This window comes from Agelaius tricolor, unplaced genomic scaffold (genome assembly GCF_023055355.1).
Source record: "Agelaius tricolor isolate 1412-34295 unplaced genomic scaffold, bAgeTri1.0.p SCAF_6, whole genome shotgun sequence".
Classification (NCBI taxonomy): domain Eukaryota; kingdom Metazoa; phylum Chordata; class Aves; order Passeriformes; family Icteridae; genus Agelaius; species Agelaius tricolor.
The window spans coordinates 46,910,388-46,934,784 of NW_027269266.1; the positions used below are offsets into that span (position 1 = coordinate 46,910,388).

The 24,397-nt window shown below is 40.3% G+C and overlaps 1 protein-coding gene across 20 annotated transcripts in view; it reads right to left on the bottom strand.

Annotated features, from left to right (window-relative positions):
• The window catches only part of ARPP21 (cAMP regulated phosphoprotein 21), a 142,696-nt gene that overhangs the window by 39,693 nt on the left and 78,606 nt on the right, over positions 1-24,397 (bottom strand). For 17 of the 20 annotated variants that reach the window (XM_071429685.1, XM_071429688.1, XM_071429697.1 and 14 more), the window contains 4 exons: positions 13,589-13,819; positions 9,123-9,292; positions 7,507-7,611; positions 4,890-5,153 (listed from right to left, as the gene is read on the bottom strand). In XM_071429685.1, the coding sequence (XP_071285786.1) occupies positions 4,890-5,153; positions 7,507-7,611; positions 9,123-9,292; positions 13,589-13,819 (770 nt within the window). The remainder of the gene's footprint in view (positions 1-4,889; positions 5,154-7,506; positions 7,612-9,122; positions 9,293-13,588; positions 13,820-24,397) is intronic. The other 3 variants (XM_071429698.1, XM_071429695.1, XM_071429693.1) reach the window with 1 other exon arrangement.

Genomic DNA, 24,397 nt, shown 5'->3' on the forward strand with positions numbered 1-24,397 from the left:
ATCTGCTCTGATCCTCTTGAATTTTTTACCTTCTCATCACATCAGTGTTACTAAAATGTTTACTTATATGCTCTTCAACAAAAAACATTACATTTCTGTAGCAGCCAGCCAACATGCCAAATTACACTTGAGTTGCATTCCCATGTGAAATGCACAATCCAACCTTCAACCTTTTGCTTGTAAAACATTTTCTTTACAGAACCAGAAGGTTTCCATGGCACTAACAAGCATGCCAATGAAGCTGTATGGTTACCCTAAAACTAAAATAAATTTACCAAAAAAATTCACTTCTAAGACTATAACCTAAATAAATACCACCTTCTTTAGTTTAAAAGCATAGTTTTTTGATCTTAATCCTTGACACTGTGGAAAATAATTTTTTAGTATGATTTTTAATAACTACCTTGTTTGTAGGCTGACCATTCCACTGCATTCTAGTTTTTCTCTCCTATACAACATTTTAACTTAAATGGGAACGGGACTGGGCATGTCACTTCAGAGACGCTCATGAAATGGCACAGTCAGACATTACTTTCTCCTCTTTCTAACGTGCTTTGTCCCTAGATGATGTGCAGAGACTCAGCGCAGCACTGGTTTTTTGCTTTGTTCTGTCCACATACAGCCTGGAGCCATTATGAGGCTGGGTGTCTCCCTGGCTGCTCTCCAGCAGCACCCATGAAATTCACATTATGAGGCTGGGTGTCTCCCTGGCTGCTCTCCAGCAGCACCCATGACATTCACTGGTACTCTGTTTATTTTTGTTTATTTCCTTGTGGCAGGGTCAGGAGTCCACACACACTTCAGGATGACTTTACTTTCATGAACTGCCTTCTACTGGCTTACAGCTTGATTCAGCCATTGGACTGGTACTCTACCTTCTCTTAACAGTGCTGATATCCAGACAGGTTTGAAGTAGCACTTCCATCCAGCTGCTGACACCATTGCTAATGCCACTGATAAGAGTCACACAAAAGGGAGTGAAGAAGACAAGAGAAACCCCAGTGATGCATGGACACGTGAAGGTGCCATTTCTTCCCAATATCTAAGTGACAGGGATCAGTCATTCTTCAAAGTCTTTTCTCTTCCTCCCTGCCCCCTCCATTATAATTACAGTAGCAGGTAACAAAAAAAAATGCCTTGTAAGATGTCCTCCATTATAATTTTCAAAGATCATCAAGGAAAGCCCTGCTCATTTGCAGTGACTCCCCAACCTTCTTCATAACAAGTTTCCTAGAGGAGATATGCTATGAATAAAGATTTTGTCTCAGGGTCATTACAGACTCTCAAGGAGAGGGCTTCTGCCAAGAGTCAGATGATTAAAGATGACACAAAATTAATGATGACACAAAACTAACTCAAGTGAAAAATCCTTCAACATGTTAATTACATCTCCAGGCCTCTCCAAGAATTCATGCCATCTCACTTTTGGATATCATTTTGCCAGTATACCTTCCAGAATGAGTCAGAGGTGAAAATAACTTTTCAGGGAGGCTATCCCTTTGCATTGACATAATATTAATATTTTTTCCACTTCTTCATTTGCAGAGGCAAAGACAGGCACCATTGATAAAGTATTACAAAGCAGAATGCAGACCCCTGTTAAAGTGTTTGGTCCATAAGTGCTACAGAAAAACTATCAGGAAGAGAAGAAAACTGAGAATAAAGAAAGCAAATATATATATATATATGTTCAATATCCATGACAAAAAGCAAACCAGCATTTGCTGCTAAAAATCCCTTTCAGAAATCCCTGGGTAAAGTTTGGGATTTGGTTTTTTTTTTTTTTTTTTTTGGTGGGTTTTTTTTGTTGTTGTTTGTTTTGTTTTTGGTGGGGTTTTTTTTGTTTGTTTTGTTTTGTTTTTTTTTTCCCAATTGGCTGAACAAAATTGGCTGAACAAACAGAAATCCTTATTTTCAGTTTATTAAATGATGACTTTGTTGTCAAGCTGGGGGATATCTCTGATGAAAGAAGAAGCAAAGAAGAAACCCAAAGGTTTCTTTCTCCACTTCTTGGGAAGTCTGCTTCTGCTTTAATACAGACTGGGAGAAAGAATCTTGGGGAGCAGCTGTAGCTGTAGAGCCACATTTAACTGAACTTTAATAGAAAAGCTAGTAATTTAAATGCAGTACTATTGGTTGTGTAGGCTTGAAGCATTTTTTCTCCTCCTTTCAGCTCCCAAAGGAAATTATCATACTCACAGGATCTCCACCCAAGTTTTCACTGCTATTTTCCAACAGCATTCAGGGTATCACAGCCAACCTTATCAGCAGAGCATTTACAGGAACTAATTAGCCATTAAAGTCATGCCACTTTTATACTGGTATAAATTCAATAGCAACATTTAAGATATAAAAGTGCTTTTACATTGATTGCATTGCATTGATTAATGCATCACATAATGTTTTGCTTCCATTACCATCTTTATTGCTTTCTTTTTTTCTCAGAGCCTGCCTCAGACCACCTGCTACGGTGTCTGAGAGCAGCCTTACTATTGCATCTAAGCCCCAAAGAGTAACAAAGCTGATTCAGACTGACAAAGCCACTGCCACAGAAAAGCTGTGCCATGGGCAGGACAAGGATTTGGGATCTACCTGACGGTACAGAAAGCTAAGCTCCCAGGGCAGAAGAACTACTATTTCCCAGGGATTCACTCTTATTTTTTATAAAAGGGATCTCCTATTTGCCATACATGTGCTTAATGTAGTATCCAAACCATTTTCTAGGATTCAAGTAAATGCATAAAAACTTGAAATGTGAATTAGAAGCTCCCATCTGTGCATGCAGATGCAGAGGGTGGTTGCCCTCTCTGCCTTCTGGCAGAACAAGGCCACCATGCTTTCAAGGGATAGGGGCATGGGCAGCAGACACTGAACCCTGCCATGCCCTCCTCCACAGGTATCTGACAAGGATTTTTTGGAACAGCAACAAGCTGGAGATGGATGTTATCTGCAGAACTAGAGGAACCTGACAGCACTGAATTTCTCACCTTTCTACACTTTCCCCGAGGACAAACCATTCCACAGTGAAATAACTGAAGCTGTTGCAAAGCCAAAAGATATTTTTCTGCTGTCAGTTAACTTTCCACTGTGTTAAACTATAGGAGGAAAGCAGTTGGGGAATGGACAGAGACATGGTGACCATTAGACACACCAGTACTGTACTGGTCCTACAGCAGCCTGTACATGAAAAGGCACCTCCTCATCACTTGGCCCATGGAAAAGTTAATCTGCCTCTAAGTAGCACCAGTACAAGCATTAACTTAGAAAAGAGCTTCACCAAGTAACACTGCACTGTGCTGAGTGAAAACCCTGTGCCCTGCTGTGCATGCAGGGGTGAAATACAATGCTCCCCCAGCAAGGCTCAGCCAGGGGCAGGAGCAGGGGGCAAACCCACCCAGAGCAGCCTATTCAAGGCCAGCCAAGGCAGGTCTAGCAGAGACCCCAGAGCAAGCTGAACATCTGGCTCACACGAGGGGGTGAGGAGGTGGTGTGGGGTCCCTGTCAGGACAGGCAGCACCATCCTGCAGCCCACTCCACTCCCACTGCAAACCCTGGCTGGCAGAGCTGGGAAACACCAGTGCCTGCTGTGGTGGTAGCCTGTAACATGGAGGTGCTCACATTTACCTGGTTCACTGGAAGTGTTGTGAGGCTGGATTAAATGATGCTGGAAAACACTGAGGGCACCTGGAGGTTGTACATGAGGACTAAAGCCTGGACACCCTATACTTAGGAGACACAATCTAGATGGATTCATCAGGGAATTTTGCTCTTTAGGTCATTTTTTCCTCCCAAATTTTAAAAAACCACCAAACCTGCTACATTTGGCAAACTGAAATATTTTCCTAGCAGTATTTTTCGAGCAGTGTTTTCAATTTTTTGTAAAAGAAATCACATTATATTGAACTTCATCTCCTTCAAACTTGTGTTTGCCAAGTCTTCTTTCAGAAAAAGTAGCTGCACATTTTTCAACCACAGAAATTATGGATTGCACAGTCCTCTATGGGATGTCAGCATCCAGCAGTCCTCAGATTTCTTTTACTGTTAATTAGTGATCTAATTAACTAGATCCTTAGCCCACTTAAAACACTGTAACAGTAAAAATCCTTCATTCCTATGTCAATACCAAATTCCATTAATAAACACAAGTGGAAATTTTCAGTGAGAAGCAGTAAGCAAAAACCAACCAACCAAACAACCGCTTCCAATAAGGTTTATAATGAAGTTGCATTAAAAGAAATGGTGAAGTTTTTTACTTTATTTTTACATTTTTTCTCCCAAAGGATAAAATGAAAGCAAGAGAAATGCTATTAATACCATTTAAAGTAGAATTTAAATGAAGTTATTTATAATTGGATAAAGAAATTTGTCTTTTTAATGTGTATGCCTTGAAAATTGGCCAGAAAGTCATCTGTGCATTTTACTTCTTGACAGTAATCACTTTCAATATTCTGTAAAGGTACCCAGGAGACAAGCAGAGATGTTTGGTAGTGAACAGTAAAACATAATCAGTCTTCAGGAAGACAGTTAAAATTACTGATCTGTGACACCTCACATGTTCAAGTCAATTAAATATGATTAACGACTACCTGGGCTGATGTGCATTTTGCTCTTTTGGTACATGCACAGGGAAGAAGGAGTGTGGGCATTTACTCACCCTCCTCCTTCATATTCATGTGCAGATGTGTCATGGACTACGAACATATGCTCAGAAAATGTTTTGAAGAGAGGGAAGGAAATGATGAAACCCAGGAAACAACAGAGTACCCTGCTGCCTAAAGATCTGCTAAACTTTTACCAGGGGAAAAATAAAAAATGATCTGGAATTTTTTTGTTCCCTTCCTGATGCTGTGAAGGTCACGGTGCCCAAGGGGCAGTGGGGTTTTGCCTACCTGAGCAGGTGGCGGTGGCTGCTGCACGAAGCCCTGGGGCGGCGGCGGCGGCTGCAGCACCTGCTGGGACACCGGAGCTCCTGATCCCGTGAAGCCTCCAGGGGGAAGCTGCTGGCTTGGGGAGGCCATGATGTAACCTGTCTGCTGGGCGGGCTGCTGCAGCATGGGCGAGGGGTACACGGGACCAGAGGGCGACTCGGGGTTGTCTCCTGACGACTGGCGACTCAAGCTCATCTGGCTAAACTGCGCTGTCATGTCATCGCGCTGCGGGGCACAAGGCAGGAGAAGGGGATACAGATGCAGCAGGCACATGAGTTAGCAAAACAAAATTGGCTCAGAGAGTGAGGGGGGAAAGGAATCACTCAGCTCCGATCCATGCCAAACTTTGCAAGGATCTCAGCAAAAATGGAGGCAATTAAAATGAAAATCACTATAAATAATTTGACGAAGACTTCCAGACTGCAAGGTGAATGGCATCATTTGGCAAAAAAGCCAATTATTTTGGCTCTTTCCCCCTGTCACCCTCACCTTTAATTCCAAAATGACAAGTGAACTTTACAGTGTTCAAAAGAAGACATTTTAAATGTAAAGGGCATGGAAATAACATTATGGATACCTCTATCCTCAAATACAGAATTTGTCAGCCAAACACCTGCTGATAATTTCACCTGTGTTTCAAATTGATCCCAAGAGGGATTCAGTAGGATTCAGCTGCAGATCTTTCCCGTTTTGGACTGCTTTGAAAATCCAAGGTTGTAAACATTGAGAAAGTCTAAAAAAAAGCTAAACCTAATGTTGCTATTTCAAGGCTTTTTATTCTGTGTTGAAGAGAAACAAGTTCTATGTTTGACTGAAGGGAAAAAAAAAAAATCTGTGGTAGGAGAAACGTACCATAGAAAGTCAATGGACCTAAGCTTCATTACATGCCAGTAATAATACATGCATTCTGAACTGTATCTGTTCATTCTTGCAAAAAAGATTAATACTATTCTATGCTCTCAAGTTCATTCTGTGAAGGTCAAAGATTTACAAATGTGGGTGTGGTTCTAGGCATCTTCTTTTGTGCCCATATCATAAGACCTTTAAATACTCAACTCAAACTCCATTGTGTGCTAATATGCCAATTACAGATAGGAAATAAGCACCATAAAAATGCTCTTTTTTTAAAAGAAACCTCTTAATATTGTTAGCAGCCCTGTGGTGTTTATTCTCCAAAACCATCCTGCACAAGCATTTAATGTCTGGAAATGTCAAAATGTGTTAAAAACAAAACAGAACAAAATAAAAAGATTGCTTGTGGAAAGCACTTCTGGGACTCACCCTCACATAGAGAGACTCACACTCACAACTGAGAGCAGATGTATGGATCAATGTTTTAAACACTACTGACAGATCATCAGGTGGTCTATGGAAGTAATGCTGTTAACTTTTCTGTCATCCTACATTCATATTCAGACACATGAGTTGTCTCTGTGAAGTTGTTCCTTCAAAAAGCTAGGATATTCATTATCAGAATGACAAATGACTGCAAAGAGATTCTGCAAGAAACCTCATTGAGCCAGGAATGCCTCTAGATTTTCACAAAAGAGAAAAAAATCTTCAAACACATATAATCAATGTAGTGTTTGTATAATGTAATGTGTATTGAAGATAGTAATTCAGATTAAGTTTCACTATTAAATTAACCAATAAAAATATTAGCTTTCTTGTGACTGTCACTAGGGCAACCTGATATTCCTGCAACAGACTTTTAAAGAGACTTAGCATTAAGATATGCAACTTTTGTTCAGCATGGAATATTTCTTTTCCTTTAAATGGTATCACTAGTCATTAAAAACATTATTTTATCTGCAAGGACCCATTCAGCTTTGTTTACATATCTTACTGTAACTGCGTGACATTGGGGAAAAAATAAATCAATCTTAAACAAGATTACTAGACCAAGAGTGAAAAACAAAAGAAAAAAATCTTCTGGTGCCTCTTTAAAATGTCAGCTTCATTTCAGAACAGTATAATCTTAGCCCTGTAAGCACACCAAGCCAGAATCAGACTCCAGAAGAACACTCTATTTATTTTCATTATACGTGTCCATTGGTGCATTGTCATGATGTACAGCACACCGCACCTTCTGCAGCTGGTTCAGGGCTATTCTCTTTCCTAAGTCCTCTGATCACCAAGGAATAAATCCAGGCAGTGGATTTAGTATATGGATAAAAGAATATAAAATAATATTTTCTTGAGGTATCTTCTCCTGTCTTTGCGGACACAAAAGAGGAATAACCCAAATCTCAACTATTCAAGTTAGCAATTTAAGGTCACTTGGCATTAAGTGAGGAGACATAAGCTCCTACCAGCAGGCAGAACAAAATATTTTTCTGAAGGGTCTGCTAGGCAGGTAGAGAGCCCTGCTGCAACATCACCCTCTGGGTTAGGTAACCAGAATCAGTGGGAATGCTCATACAAAATGCCTGTCAGTACCAAAGCAAAAAGGTGAATAGGTATTTGGACAGGGTTCTCATGTGGGACACCTGTTGCAGTGCTCCCCAGAGGCTCTTGGACATACATACTCACACCTCCAACTTCAAGGAAAAAAAAAGAAATAAGAAATCTTTAGTACCACAGAAAACTGCTGTGTTGGAGAGACTGGCAGGAGATGCTGGGGAGGATAAGAAACTGCTGGATATTGGACTGACTGAGAAGATGGCTGCATTGTCTGAACAGGCTGCAAAACAAGCAAAGGGAAAGACAATAAATTCCACCAGAGAAAGATAACAAGCACCATCATCACCACCTTTGTTATTGAGAACAAAGATCTCAAATACAGCTCTGAAAATACAGGTGACTCATCACCAGCCTGAGTACAAGAGGTCAAGTACTGTGATTTTAGTCTTCATTTTAGCCTTAAACCAAACAATTATTTATTACTGATATTTCTGCCTCTTTTCGTGGATTTGATGGCTGCTAGATTAAATATAGCCACAGCTATCCCCTCTTACTTGTAATATGAGGCAAAGCCAAATTATGATTCCATGTTTAATTTGCAGAGATAAAAATGGAAAGCAGCATAGATTAAGTGTATATTTGAATTTCACTGTTAGTGACTGATTTAACTCCAAGTGTGTCATAGGCAAAGGGATAATGATTGTATAGCTGCTTTGGGAGAACACAAGAGTTTAAAAAATGACAAAGAACAGACTGTGAATTACCAACAGACAGGCCATCAGCTTGGAGCAGATGTTTATCTAAGCAAAAAAACCAATTTTCCACAGCACTATTACCTTGGAATAGCTTTAGTATTCCTTTCATTTTAACCTCTCATATAACTTCTTACAGGTTTGGTATTATCTCTGTCTTCTAAAACTGTGAAGACCAGATCAAGAAATAAGAGCCATAACCATATAAGTCCAAACCCAGTAAAATCAAAGCAACTTCACTGAATTCAAACACTGTATTTCTGTGTAAGCTGGGATGAAGCTGTGCCAAATTATAAAGCTACACAAGAACCAAAGTAGATCTTGGCTGCTCTGTGACTAAGCAGGATATAGGATTCTTGCTTGAGTAGTTCCCTCTGCCTGCTCTGCCCTGGGAGAACAGGCATGCAATCCACAAAATTAAGTTTGAACCAGACCCAAACCCTGCTGCCCATGCTCAGCCAGGTCTGGCCATGTGCCACAGCCAGCACAGGGACCAGAGAGCCAACATTGTACTGTGCTCAAACAAAATTGCTCTTCCTGCTGCAGCTTCACAACTTCTAGCTCAGAGCAGGATCACAGCCAGAATATTGGTGAAGGCAGAAAACCAACAAACTGGGCAAAAGTGCTTGGAGAGCACCCATAGATTGGGCTCAATACAACTGGACATGAAAGAGTTTGTAGAGCTCTTGTACCTTATTCTTTGACTCAACTCACTGCTGTCAAAAGAGGAATGTCCCTGGCTCTTTGGAGAGAATTACAGACTGCACTGGTTTGAGAATGAATGGTTCAGCTTCCGCTAACGGGTGAATTTTTCAAACTAATTTTATGTAGACATGCACCAACACGCTTAACAGTACTTTTGAAAATGAAATCATCCTTTAGATAAAATTGAAGATGTAATCTTCCCTCTCCATCTGTTTTATCCATGTTGAAAAGAATGTTGTGACATTTGGTCTAGCTGCATTCCTCCCTTCTTTCCTCTAGGTCATTCTTCATATCCCTAAGAGCTCCTTCTTTTTTCCAGTGACACCACACCTACCTGTGTGACAAGGTGACTTGCCATTTGCTGCTGTGGCTGTTGAACCTGCTGAGGCTGCTGGGGTGAAGGCTGCTGCTGAGACTGTCCCACCACTTGGCTCCTCATTGTCTGCTGGCTACTGGGAGGATTGTATATTGCCGGCGTCCCATCAGGATTTACAAACGGTTGACCTGAAACAAAACGCCCGGCTCTTGCTGGACACTTTTAAGAAAATACTGTTTGCTGTGTGAAAGCAAACAAACTTGCTTTAACTGATAGCTCTTAAGCTGACCTGCTAGAGGAGTAAAGGGTTCGTCACTCACAATATCTCATTACAGTAATTACAGTATCAGACAGCTTTTATTTTTTTCCAGGCAAGAGAGCAGATATTTGTTTCAGCAGGATGATTTTCCAAGGAATGGGTGGAAAGTTACCATGGCTATAAGATGATTCAGATGCTATGGTTACTTGAAATCATTCAGTGATGAATCAATTAACATTAAAATTGAACTTTGGAGCAAACACTGAAGGTAGAGAATGTTCCCTCACATTTTCCTCTAACACAACAGCAGTCAAATGTACACAACTACTTCTGAAACAATACGGTTTGTAGGAAAGGGGGAAAAAACCCAAACCCACTCTTGCTACTGATTTACTTACACATTCTAATAACACAGAGCTGTGCCCTATGCTTAGAGGAGCTAGCACTCCAGTTTTCAAGGAAGAAACACTTAAGGTGTATTTAAGAATCTTTTATATACAAGACAAATTCTTTTCAGAGTTCTACTAAAGCTATTGAACTCATTTTGCTTCAAATAATTAAGCTGGGGAGAATAATCTTGCAAAAGCAATGTTTGTTTAAAATAAAAACTTTACCCAAGTCATTGTCTTGAAAACAAATAGGAAATGGTATTTCTCAATAGGAAAAATGTTTTCCATGACCTCAAAAAAAAAAAAAAAAAAAAAGCAATTTTAGCAATGATGTTATAACCTTTGAAGTAGGTAACTAAAGTATGAATATCTGAGATAAATAGAGAGATCCGGAGACTCTAAGTCTGTAACTTAGAGTAACAGAAATGAACTTCTGATTTGTACCCTACAAAGCATCTCTATCTGTTCTATCTACTCCTCAGCCTTTTAGTTTCTCCTTCCAATGAATCATGGTCAGAAATGCATTAAGAGCACCAGCCAAAGAACCTTGACTTCTGTCTCTCTAAAGCATCAAGTTTCTGGATGAACTCAACACTACATTCATGCTGAGAAAGGTCATGAGTGAGTGGAAAAGAAGCATGGGGCAGCTCTGTGTACTGATTTCCTGATTCTTGCTGTGAACCCACTGGGTGACTACAGCATGGACTCCCAAGCCTTGGGAATCATAAGCCCCAGAAATACTAAAGAAGACTGAGTGAGCAGGATAACACAGTCCTAAAGCCTGTGTCAGATGCTCAAGGGAAGCTAATAAAGAGCATTTCCTGTGGCTTAATGAAAGATGGCAGAACCGAAAGTCTAAAGTCCCAGCAACACTTTTAAAGATAAAAAAAAGAGAAGACTTCTCATGAAGAAATCTTGAAATCAGAAATGAAAAGGAGAGATCAGAAGGTAACAGGGAAGACATTTGTAAGTTATGAACTGTGACCTTGATAGAAGGGCAAAGATTGCAATGTCATTTCAAGGAGTACCAATGAAAAGTAAATGCTCTTAAATTGTCAGAGGGGTTAAGGAAGAATGTGTCAAGAAGAAACCTTTAAAGGGTAAAGCAGGCTGATGAAATAAGTGAAATGGAGAGCACAGCCACAAAAATGGTTCTTTGCCAAAGCAAGTAAGAAGCTTGACTATCTGAGGAAGGAGAAGGGTAAAGCAGAGGAGAGAAAATAAAGGAAGCTGCAGATATGGAAAAGAAAGTGTGTATTCCCAACATCTGGTAAGGAGCAGAGTTATACTCAGAGCAGGAAGAAATTGACTGCATCTCTGGATGCCATTAGAGGCTTGCACAGTCAGTGACTATGTAGTGTGAAAGGAAGGAAAGATCTTTAAAGGACACGGTGTTATGATCAAAAAGAGAGAAAAAGACTGGAAGTAGCCACTCTGCAAGAGGAGAAGAAAGAGCTAAAGAATGGTATGACACAGGGAAAGAAAATCTATTCATTACAGGAAACAAAGATCTTTTTTCCTTTTCTTTCAACTGTCTTCTCTTCATCTCTGTTTCTGACAGCATCCATCACTTTGATAGTTGATCACAGCATCCAGCAATCTAAATTTCCTCCCCATGGAGCTCCTTTTGTAATGTTTCCCTAATAAGATGCAAAGATTCTAAGCCCAAAGAGTGACAATTTTGCAGCATGTATTTTGCTGCATGTGAAAAACACAGCAGATGCCAAAGTACAGTCTGACTTCCAGCACAAGGTAGCAGCATCAAGCTAGGAGTGTGAGACAAGAATTTCAGGTTTTTAAAGAAATCTGCTCTCTCCATTACTTTATTATGTATATATTTACATGGGAGCTGCAGAAAAGAAACACAAGGTTTGAGAGAAACACAAAGTAATATATACACAAAAATACTTGCTCCCTGAATGTTAACCATACAAACATGCATGGGTTTCCCAATGATGCATCTGCAGACAGAGGCACACAGGGAGGGAAGATAAGGTGCTCTGCTCTAGAGACAGTATTGAAATGCATTATACCTATAGAAGAAAAAAAAAAAAGACTCCCTGTGTACCATGCAAAAATCTGAACTAGCTGCTGCAATTTTCTAAATTGACAAGATAGATGTAGGAGATGTTTCTCTTACATGGCTCTTTCTTTCAAGTGTGGTGAGCTCCAGTCTCTGTCCTTGCCAGGAGCAAGCCAAAGAACAATCCTAGCCAGGAACAAGCAGTATCTCTCAGCTGTTTGTGGGCTCCATGCAACATAATTTCCTTTCATTTGTTTCTCAGTCCTGTCACCTGAATTACAGTTGACTCCTGCCTAGGCCTGATGAGTTTTGCATGGAAAGGGACAGTATGGTGGAACACAAAATGTTGTCTTCTGCATTGACCAAGAAATTTCAGTGTTGCAGACAGAACTGTCATCTCCCAGAACAGAAATTAGCAGATGAATATAATGATGGATCTTTTCCTTGCTGACAGGATCAAGCTCTCATATCAATAATGCAATGGTTTGGAAAAAAGTACACTTAAAGATTAAAGGCTTTAGAAGAGTAAAAGTTTGTGCAAGTTACTAAGTCACCTCTCTGAACAGAACTTATCAAACTTACAACATTTGAATCTAAACAAACAAGAACTCCTCCTTGATTTTAAATATGCTGATACATATTGATCAGCCCCAGATATTACCACCTATAAATATCTGTGGCAAGACTGGCTGAAAAGCTTACCAAGGCTGTATCTTCCTTAAAGGCTGCAACTTTCTTGACTGAACTATGGCCAAAAGAATGATTCTTAGTAGTGGACACACAAATAAGCTTTAGGCATTTCCACCAAAATAGTGGAACATAGGGATGTAATACACATAAAATACAAGTTATAAATAAAAATCCCCGAAGAAAAAGTTCCTGAATGTTCTTTTAAGGACTTCAAAAAAAAAATTTGGAGCTTAACCCTCAGCTCTCAGTATAATGGAAGCTACATTTCACTACAGGCTTTCTTGTCTTAAACCCAGCATAACTCAGCTAAGGCTGACAGCACAGCTAGCCGGGGTCACTGGAATAGTCTAAATTACCAAAGAAGCACCACACCCTCAAACTCCCTGAACCTTTTTAACACTGATAGTACAATATGGTGGGGAGTAACAGCAAAACATGATCCAGACTTCATCCAGAACAAGGAGGTAACAAATTGCCTTAAGCTTTCATCAAGCACTCAAGTTCAAACTGAAGAGTTTCTGAAGTGCCCACAGCACTTGGGTGCTTGCAAGTGCCTTGTTTGTGAGCTGCAATGATGAAAACCATCAGGAATTTAAGAGTTATATCTTTCTCTTATCACAAACTTCACAATTTAAATACAATTGCTAATCATATAACTCACATAAAATTAATTCTGGAGTGCAGATTCAAAGGCAGCCTTTAACCCTTTTGAAGTTCTGCTGTTAAGCACAATCTCTAGGAGTGTGACTTTTTATTTTGGTTGCACCATATCTCAGCATGCTTGATATAGAAGAGCATCTGTCCTTATTGATGCTAATGGGATCTTAGAGGATTCACTGAGAGCCATGGAGCACCAGGACTGCTGAATGATGAATATCCTGTCTGGGATGGAGCAAGAGTGTTTTGTATCATTTCCCACCAGCTATGCCACAACAGCCTCAGAAATCAAATCTAGCTTTGCCTGCACATTTGAAAACAACAATTTGCCAAACATCATTTCAATGTATATTTGCTCATAAAGTGCCTCCAGAAAAATATGTCAGGAAACAAGAAACCTGCCAGTTCACCAGCTGACATCAGAAACCCCAAAGGGCAGAATCAGGCAGGAGGGAGCTGTACTGACCTGTGTGCGGGTTGAGAAGGATACTGCCAGGAGGTATCCCTGCAGCTTCAAGTGGAAGAATGATATAGCTGGTGTTGCTGGGGGCCACCTGGCCACTCATCCCGTTCTCAGGGTAGGACACACTGCCTGAAGAATTGGCTGTCACCCCAGGGACGAGAGATGCACTTTGGAGAGGCTGATGTATTCGTGACAGTGATCCTGAGGAGCCAGCACTGCTGGAAGACTCTGAGCCTAACAGGGAGACACAAGCACAGCAGGAAGGGGGAGGTTACAAGGGACACCATTCCCCACCAGACAGGGCACATACAAGGACAACCTTCACAGACTGCAAAGGGATGCACCACTCCATGCCCAGCTGGTAGGAGCAGGATTTTCACTCCCTGCTGAACCCAGTACCCAGTGGTAATTTTCACAATCCAAAAACCCACTTTCCTCATGCAACATCAGTTTCCCTCCAGCCAATAAACAGATTTACCAAAGAGGAACACTAAATCCTCAGCATGTATTTATAATACCAAGGTACCAGTTCATAAGGCATAAAAACTAAACACAGTGTTTATAAATAAAAAAACAAACAAACAAAAATGGAACACAAAAAAAAATCACCTAACATTCTCTGCAAAGCAACAACAACTGAGTTATCAGTCCAGTCACAAGGTAGCTGTGTAATATCCATATTAACTTAAAGCTACCTAAGATACTACCTAAGACTTTTGCCACTTTAGTTTTTCAGCATCAAACCTATTAAAACTGAACAATCAAGATACATCAACTGTGCTAAAACACATTTGTGCCTGGAAGAATGGGAAGACACATTGTTTTAACCCCCAAAAATAATATTCAAACTTCTGAGATACTACTTGATTAGATTGTAATTTGCTTCACAGAAAAAAGACAAGAATTCTGAAAGCATAAGGCTCAGGTGATCAGCTTCCCTAAAGCAGGATGGTATGGATGCTTGCTCCACAGAGCAAAGTATGTTTGAATTGCAACTTCTTTCATTTTACTTGAGTCCACTGTCTATGCATCTAACCTCCACAGTGTTCATCTGCAGGTACAGACTAAAAGCAAGGGCAGAATTCAGACTTCAGTTTAGCAAACCTCTTTGAGGCAAATTATATCCTTTCAGATATGGGATACTGCAGGTGGACCCTGTAGTGAACTGCTTAGAGGTTCAAACTCATTTTCAGTCAAATGCATTTGAAATTCATTTATTTTCTCATATTTAGAGAAATGAGAGCAGAAGAGGTTTCTTCCGAAGAAATCATGCCACCATCCTGTTACTTAACAGAGGATTTTTCCACAGATTACTGCAGGTTGCTATGTAACACACATTTTTTTATCCATCTTCTTCAAACTTTGGGTTCATACAGCAATCACTACAGACACAGTCATCTCTATGAGCAGTGCACTATTTGCCATAAGTAGGACCCTACATCTGCTTCCCTGGTATTTAATCAAGAAAGCAATAGAGATTTCCAAAGAATTTTTTTTGTTTCATTAAATAAGTCTTACAATAAAACATCAAAGTTGTACTAGTTGCCATATTTTTCCTTTCCTCACAGACTGAGATTAGAAATTTAGAAATATTATTCCTGAACAAATAGTTTTATTTAATTGCAGATTCCTGTGTTTCTACAAATTGCAGTTATTCCTAGAGGCCATCCTCATCATGCTGCAAGTGGTATTTGGCATCTTCCTTGCATCTGCAACTGCAACTTCTGGAGTTCAATTTTCCTTCCACATCAGTTACTGTATTTCCCTGGCCTTTCTACACACACCTCATGTTGTTTCGTTGAGTTCTCTCTTTACTTTCTCCTCTTTTCCTTCACCTTTTGAATTCACCGTGTCAGGAAGCTGCCTGGAGATGGTAATGGTGATGAGATTTCTTAAACCTCTCACTATTTCTAAGGGTGTGTTTGAGTAGTACCAAGCCTGAGTTCAGACTCTCTCCGCTTTTTGTGCCATTCCAATGAAACGCTATCGGCACAAAAGAAGATTGCAGCTCTGACATTCAATTGTTTTGGTTTTTTCTTTCCTCCCTTTCTGCTGTTCTTATGGCAGAATTATGTATTGATCTACACCAGCTTCTGAATGATAAAAGCCAGGGGACTGCAATGGATTCCGGTGTACTCATCACATGGCTTGGAAGCAGTGGAAAACACTTTGAGGCTATCCCCACACGTAGGTCAAGCTGATAGCTTTGAAATGTCTGCCTTAAAAGATGCAAGATCTGCTCTCCCATGTCAGCAGATCAAGTTAGTGATTTTGAAATAACTCAAGTAAGTCACAAAACCATATCAAGAATTTTCTGAATTTAAAAAAGAAAAAAAAAATTCCAGAAATTACTGCTGTATCAATTTTCCCCCCATTTATACCGAATAAGAATGATCTACTTTATTTAGTTCCATTATTGTAACTTATTTCCTATCATTTTAAGTCTAGACATATTAAGCCAAGTAAATTCCAACACTAATATTTGGAAATTAACACCAATTAATCTTGTCTTTGTAGCTCTGATTAGCTGTTTTCACGCTGCCTGAATTTGGAATGGGAAATCACTTTATAATAAATTCATTACTGTAAAAAAGGGGAAAAAAATAAACTATCTGACTTTATTCAGATTCATATTAAAAGATGTCTTGCAAAAGACTTCTGAAAGGAACTTGGACTAAATGAGATTTTTGCCCCCATTACACAATCCAACCTCTTTTTTCAACATGTAATGATGGATAGTTCTTCTAGATTATTCTATAATTTTCTTGCTGTTTCACAGTTGAGATAATAATAACCTTCACATTCTCATCACTTTCCATTAATATATTTTTTAAATATTCTGAGAGATACAGAAGTTCAAAGAGCTGTAAAGAAAAAGAGACAGAAAAACCACCAAAAATGCTTAATAGCTTAGAGGGTTTGCAGAGGGAGAGCATGGAAATACCATTAATTTTCCAATATTCTAAGCAAAAGTGAGTGATGCAACATGTCCTGCTCTATTTTCCTTGGATCAGCATTCAGTATCTGATGACTTTGAACATTTCTGCTCATCTCACCTTTCAAGTCCAAGGCAAATTTCTCCTTTCTTATCAACTACACTCTCAAATCTATCCACTGCTTACTCTAGACCATCATCATTTTCAGGAACAATAGAACTGGAATGGAATACTGCAAGTATTTTTGTCTTGGATATAGATTCCTGGATTAGAAATATTTATTTGCTACTTCTGTAAGTCACTTGCCTTTCTCTATGCAACAATATATTTTGTGATCTTTTAATGAAATGGCACGTGCTCATGTGAACATGATTATTTCTCTCTAAGCTGCACTTCTAAAAATAAAACTGATGCTTCAGCACAGTCAGTGGGGAAGATTATGACTGGAAGCAGTTGGCTCGTGACCTGCTGCCCATACATCAATATTCTGACAGTTTTTGCTGGACTTACAAGACTCATCAGGCTAATGCCTAATTCAAGTAAATTATAAAGAAGGAAAAATCCAGTTCCAAAACTCAAAAGAAAAAATATAATATACAGGACAATTTATTTAAGAAACCCCAAAACCTAAACAACAAACCAAACAAACAAAACAGCAAAGGAAGGTTAATGTATTAAAATGCCTGCAGTAATGTATTGAAATGCCTTTCCCAACAGGAGTGGCAATGAGCACCTAACAGGAGAGATTAGACTGGGTCTCAGATTACCTGGAGCCCTGCCAAGGAAACTAATGATCCCTACAGATCTGTATCAACACAGCTAATACCCCAATGCAACCAGCTTTTTACAACTAAGAGGGAAAGAAATACATTCTGACAGATGTGCATTCCACTGAATGGAAAATGCATTAGGAGAAGCAAAAGGTGCAATAGCTACTACTTTTAAGCCTCCCAACAATAATCTAACTAGATATGTAGATACACATAGAACATATATTTGAAACACATCTTTTCTCATGATGTTAAAACCTGTTGCAATGTGTCAGTGACAATAACGTGGTAGTTGATATGCTAGATTTTCTCTTTTTAGGTGTTACAGACTGAACATGTACATCATTGTGCCCCTACAGAGACAACCATTTCACTTACCACTCTTAAACAACCCTGGAAACTTTACTGTATTACTAGAAAGCTAAATAAACCAACATTTTGCATGATGTCCTAAATAATAGGAAGGCAATCCAATTGAAATTTGTTAAATTATTAACTCCCCACTTGATATTGAATTATAGCTTAGAACATCTCTTTGTACCTACTGAACTACAGAATAACAGAGAAAGAAATATTATTTGCATTGTACAATCTGTGCTTTTCAGTAGAACAGGGTTTTTTAAACAATCAACAGGTGCATGAAAATAACCATCAGAACCAATAAGATAACCATGTAATGGGTTTCAAACAGCCCCTTTTGTAAAGTTTGCAAAAATGAAGTAACATAATTCCTTTGCTAAGCTCCAATTCCTGTGCAGCTGAAAACAATAAAGTCTAAGACTAATTGACACTACTGGACTCTACTGCAGAGAACAGCATGTTCTCTGATCTCTCTGTGAGCCTAAGGGGAAGCTAACATCTTTCTGAGCTTCAGTTCCTGCTTGTTTGCTATGTACCATTAATTACTGATTTATCACAGGTTAGGGGCAGAACATTTAATTTTGGTGACAATATGAAAAGCGATCCAGAAAGGCCACAATGTTAATACTGCATCACTGTATACCCTGTTGAAGGCAGCTGGGAGCCTTCTGTAAAAACCCTGAAAATTTTACTACTCCTATGCTCAGGAAGAGTGTTTAACAATGCTTCTGGATGACTGCCATATATAGAGAGAATAATTTTCACATTGGAAGAGACCGTAAATATTTTCCGTCATTTAGCCAATGAAGAACATTTTGACCAACTAATGATTTCACACTGTTTCAATACAAATTTAATGCAAGACAAAAATACTTTAAATTTATTACTGTGAACCATAAAGCTCTTCAGAGAAAAGTCTTTCTGTAGGAGAACTGGGACAGATTGGTGCCTAGCAGACACTGGCATGCTACCAGGGCAGCATGTCTAACATGGGTAGCAACACCTCTGCAATTCCATTTCAACTACTGTAGTGAACACAAGGGAAAAAAAACAAAACAAAACTAAATCACCCAAAATAAAAACATGATCAACCTTTAAATGTCTACTGAACTACAGAACACCAGGGCTGCCTATGGCAAAAGTAGAAAGTAATGAGGATAGTATGCAAAATATTCGCTATCAAGAATCACTTGATACCTAACACACCTTAGAAAATGCAAATATCACATTGACTACTGTATGAATGCACGTAGCATTTTTTTGGTGAAGGGAAAACACTTTATCGAGACATATTTTCCCATTGTTTTTTGAATTGTTATTCTTTTCTGCTTTAATGCCCTTCAATAGCATTTTAGAGAGAAGGACAGAAATAGTGATTAGGATAGTAGTTCTTATGACTTTTTTCAGGCTGACTGTTTGACTTTGTGTCCTGGCTTTGAAGTTTTGTTTTGATATCCAGTCTTGCTCCTCTTCCCCACTTCTTCCTTTTATCTTGCTTCTCTTTTATTCTTTTTGTGCCTTGGCTAGCTTTCCAGCTTAAATGCATTCCTTAAAAAAGTCAAAGCATTTAAAAAAGAACATGGAATTTTAATATCACTGATGTTTTAAAAATGTATTATAAGAGCTTTCATTTGAAAGCAATTTGGGGTTTGGTGTCTACAGGGTGCAGATGCATTTACAAGTATTGGCATGCTTCACAAGTCTCTTCTTTAATACATTTCCTGAGTGCATCCTTTTAACTATGCTTGATTTTAACACTAAAATGGCTTCTTAAAAGTATTGCCCTTGCAATTAGATGTCTCCTCCAAACTGGATTTCCCTGACACCATTTTAAATGCTCTGCACTTCTGCAACACAATGTTGCAGAGAAATACATTTACCTGCACTTAAGGTAGAATGATACAAAAAAAAAAAAAGTATAGCAGGAGCCTGTGCCTCCTCCTTAATTCTTGCACGTCAAATTCAGTTTTGATGCTATTCAAATATTCATGGGAGGCAAAGAAATCTGGAAGTGAAACCAGGCTCTATCCCATAATTCAAGCCCCACTGTATGGGCTATTTAGTCTATATTCAAATAAAAAATACACTGGAGTGTAGTTTCAGAACTACAAACACACTGAAATTGCACCTTGCCTTCCTGGGGCACATCCCATAGGCAGACAGAACACATGATAGGGAGGATTCTGTCATCTCTCCAACTGGCTAAACACAGGGATGAAGGGACAGGGGGCAATGGCACCAAGCTCTTTCCCAGCACAGCAGGCAGGTCTCCTGTGTGATTATCTCACTGTCTCAGGGGCCCTGGGATAACAGATGTGAGGCTCTGCAAGTGGAACCAAACAGCAAGGATGGCGGTTCACTTGGCTGGAGGTTAATTCAGACTGCTCCCTGCATCAAAATTGCTTCCAAATAGAAAAAAGGATGGGTCATGGTCAGGGGAGACTCGCTCCTGAAGGGAACAGAAGACCCAAGATGCTGATTAGACTCTCTTCTTGGGGTTGTCTGCTGCCTCCTTGGTGCCTGAGTTAAAGATGTGAAAAGAAAACTTTTTACAGCTCTCACTTAATTACTGATTTTTCAGTTAAGCAGCAATGAAGTCCCAAGAAGAAGTCCGTGGGCAATCAAGAGACTTCAAGGCCTTGGGATGATTGGTTAAGGGATCAGGAGAAAAAGTAGTGCCCTCCTCTGCCCTTCCAGTTGCAGGGACTGAGGAAGGAAGAGCCAGCAGATTAAGAACAGACTCTGAGCCTGGTGTCATTGACAACTTTTGGGGTTTTAACCACGGGTTGGTTTATAGAACACCAAGCCTAGACAGGTTACACCTGTCTGTCAAAAGGGGAGAAAGTATCTTTGCAGAGGAGTTATCAGGTCTTTAAACTTTTTGAAAAGCAAAAGGGATGTTATGCAGCATGCCAGTGTTTAAGGGATGGTGTGCCAGTGAGGTTCTTTGGTCTGACATCCCAGTGGAGGCAGAGGATGGAGATGCATGTGGGAGTGAAGACACAAAGGTTACTGATGTGTTAGAAATGAAAGAAGTGTCTGAGAATGATCAGTAGGAATTACAGCTTCTTCCCACAAAAAGGGGGCAGGATCAGTAACTCAATTTAAGGGCATCTACAGCAATGCACACAGCATGGGTAACAAAAGAGGAGGAGCTGGAAGTACCTGCACTGCAGGATACCTGTGACACAGCTACCATCACAGGGTGGGACGACTTGCACAAGGGGAGGGCTGCAGTGGATGGCTGGAAATGCCTCTGAAGGCATACACAAGGAAGGACAGATGGTGGGATATGCCTTGTATGTTAGAGAATGTTTTGATTGTCTAGAGGCTTGACAGTGGTGACAAAAGGGTTGTGTGTTTATGGGTAGAAATCAGAGAAAATTCCAACAAAGCAGGTGTCAGGGTGGGAGTTTGTTATAGAGCACCCAAGCAAGATGAAGAAGCAGATGCAATATTCTATAAGCAGACAGGAGAAGTCTCACAATCACTGGCCCTTGTTCTTGCACATGACTTACCAGATAACTGCTGGAAATAGGACATTGCAGTGAGGAAACAGTCTAAGAGGTTCCTGGAGTACGTGGAAGATAACTTCCAGGCACAGCTGGTGAGGGATCCAGCTAGGGAAGGTACCCCACTGGGCCTGTTTTTGTGAACAAAGGACTTTTGGGTGATGTGATGGTTGGAGGCTTTATTGGGCACAGCGATCACAAAAACAACAGTTTTCAATTCTCAGAGAAATAGGGAGAAGGGTCTGCAGATTGGCTACCTTGGACTTTCAGAGGGAGATTTTGGCATTGGGAGGCAGTCCTGAAGACAAATGAGTCCAGGAAGACTGGACATTCTGCAAGAAGGAGAACGGGCACAGGAGTAGGTTGTAACCATGAGCTAAAAGACAAGCCAGCATGGAACACAGCCACTCTGGCTCAGGGTAAAAAATGGCTATGAAGGGTAAAAAATTAGAAAGGCCAAAGCTCAGCTAAAAATTAATCTGGCTACTGCTGTAAAAAACAACAAGAAATGTTTTATAAACATATTAGCAACAAAAGGAAGACTAAATATGATCTCCATCCTTCATCGGTTGGAGGGGGAAACACAGTCACAAAGATTAAGAAAAAGGCTAAGGTACTTAATGCCTTCTTTGCCTCAGTCTGTAATATCCAGACCTGTTCTCTGGGTACCCAGTCCCCAGAGCAGAAGACAGAGACAGGGAGCAGAATAAGGCCCCCAAAATTCAAGGACAAAGGTAGTGATGTGCTGCACCACTTAGACCCACACAAGTCTATGGGATCCACCAAGGGTTCCGAGGGAAAGGGTGGCAGTGCTCACTGAGCCACTTTTCATCACCTATCAGCAGTCCCAGTGGGATCTCCCAGCTGAGTGGAAGCTAGAAAACGTGACACCCACCCACAAGAAAAGCCACAAGGAGCATGTGGGGAACTAAAGGCCCATCAGTATGACTTCAATGTAAGAAAACTTACAGAGCAGATCCTCTTTAGTGCCATTATGTGGCATGTACAGGACAACCAGGCAAAAGGGCCCAGCCAGCATGAGTTTATGAAAGGCAGGTCCTACTTAACCAACCCAGTCTCCTATGACAAGATTACCCACTTAGAGGAAGAGGGAAAAGCTATGGTTGTTGTCTACCTGGACTTCAGAAAAGTCATTTTTCAACACTGTTTTTCACAGCACTCTCCTGGAAAATCTAGCTGCTCATTGCCAGGATGGGTGCACAGTTCCCCCTGGCTGATGGCCAGGTCCAGAGTGGTGGTGAATGGAGTTACACATAGTTGGAAGCTGATCACAAGTGGTGTTCCCTAGGGCTGGTGCTGTTTAGTGTCTTTATCCATAATCTGGACAAGGGGATCAAATGCATCCTCTCAGGAAGTTTGCAGATGATTCCAAACTGGGAGGGAGTGTTGATCTGCTGAAGGTAAGAAGGCTTTACAGAAAGATCTGGACAAGCTGGAGCAATGGGTTGAGGCTAATTTTGTCATTCAATGAGACAGAGTGCGAGATCCTGCCCTTGGGTCACAACAGCCCTATGCAGTGCTACAGGCTTGGGAAAGAGTGGCCAGTGGAAAACGACCCAAAGGTGCTGGTCATCAGCCAGAGGGATATGAGCCAGCACAGTCATTGAAAAGGCCAATGACATCCTGGCCTGTATCAGCAATAGTGTGGCCAGCAGGACCAGGGCAGTGATTGTGCCTCTGTACTCAGTACTGGTGAGACTGCTCCCCAAATCCTGTGCTCAGTTCTAGATCCCTCAATACAAGAAGGACACTGAGGTGCTTGGAGCACATCCAGAGAAGGGCAATGGAGCTGGTGATGGGTATGGAGCACAAGTCTGATGAGAGGTGGCTGAGAGAACTGGCTCAGAGTTCTTTTTGCTCCCTAAAACTACTTTAAAAGAGGTTGTAGCAAGGTGAGGGTCATTCTCTTCTTCAAGGAAACAAATGACAGGATGAGAGGTAATGGCCTCAAGTTTCTAGAGGGGATGTTTAGGCTGGATACTAGGAAAAAATTTCTTCAGTGAAAAAATTGTAAAGCATTCTAGCAGAATGTCCAGGGAAGTGGCTGAGCCACCATCCCTGGAAGTATTTAAAACACATGTAAGTGTGACCCTTGGGAGCATGACTTAGGGGTGCACTTGACCATGTTATGCTAATGGTTGGACTTGATGACCTCAAAGGTCTTTTCAACTCAAGTGACTTTATGATTGTCTAAAACTTTAAATTATGTTCAGCCTCCAGAGATCTAAAATGTAATTACTATGTCAATGGCTTTATTTATTTATTCTAAAATCTCCCTTCCCCAGCATCCCGAACCACATAAAAGCTACTGTAAAATTTGGGGGATAGGAGTGAAATCTGACCAAGTCAGGTTTGATAAACTGGGTGTAAATTAAGTACCATCTATAAAACACTCTCAAGCTGAAAGAGCACTAAGTGCTACATATTGATTACCATTTGTCCTGTACTATAGGTATCAAATGAACCAATCTGATGGAATCATCTGATGGCCTCATTATTTATTATGCACTTTCAACCTAAAGTATAATAGAATAGCTTAATGGAATAGCTTGAAATTACTTAGATCCAGACCCTGTGACTCACTTATATGTTAATGTATTCGTAAAGTTAATACAAATAAATCCAGAATTCCCACCAGATTCATAGTCTCCTTAAAGGATGTTTTTGTTTAATGGGAACTAAACAAGAAAATGGAGAGATTGTGGGACCTCTGTGAGTCCACCATGGCCTCAACTGCCACCACCAAGGCAGAGGCTGTACTCCAAAATACAGATGGCATGTACTTCAGCAATGACAACAAAATGTTCTTGTATTTCTCCTCAGATATCTGACATTTAATTATTCACAACTCATAAATATTAAGATTAATAAAAAGGTAAAATCTGTGCTTTCTCTGAAAGGAGTACCACCTTTCCAGGCCACAAGTGCAGTACGTGTGTATGGTGTGTACACATTATACCCCAGGGAAAGCCTACCTCTCCTATGATTTGCAAACCTCATGCACTGCATTTTTTCTTGATTCCTAAAAACTCAGAGGCAGGTACCCACATACTAGCATCCACAGAGGGACATACACATCTCCTTTGTACAGGAAACACAACTGTTTATGTATTTTTCCATCTATGGAACCAACCATGAGGGTCAGACTACCTGGTCTCTGAAGGTCCCTTCCGACCCAAACCATTGTGTGACAGACCATACTCAGACAAGCAC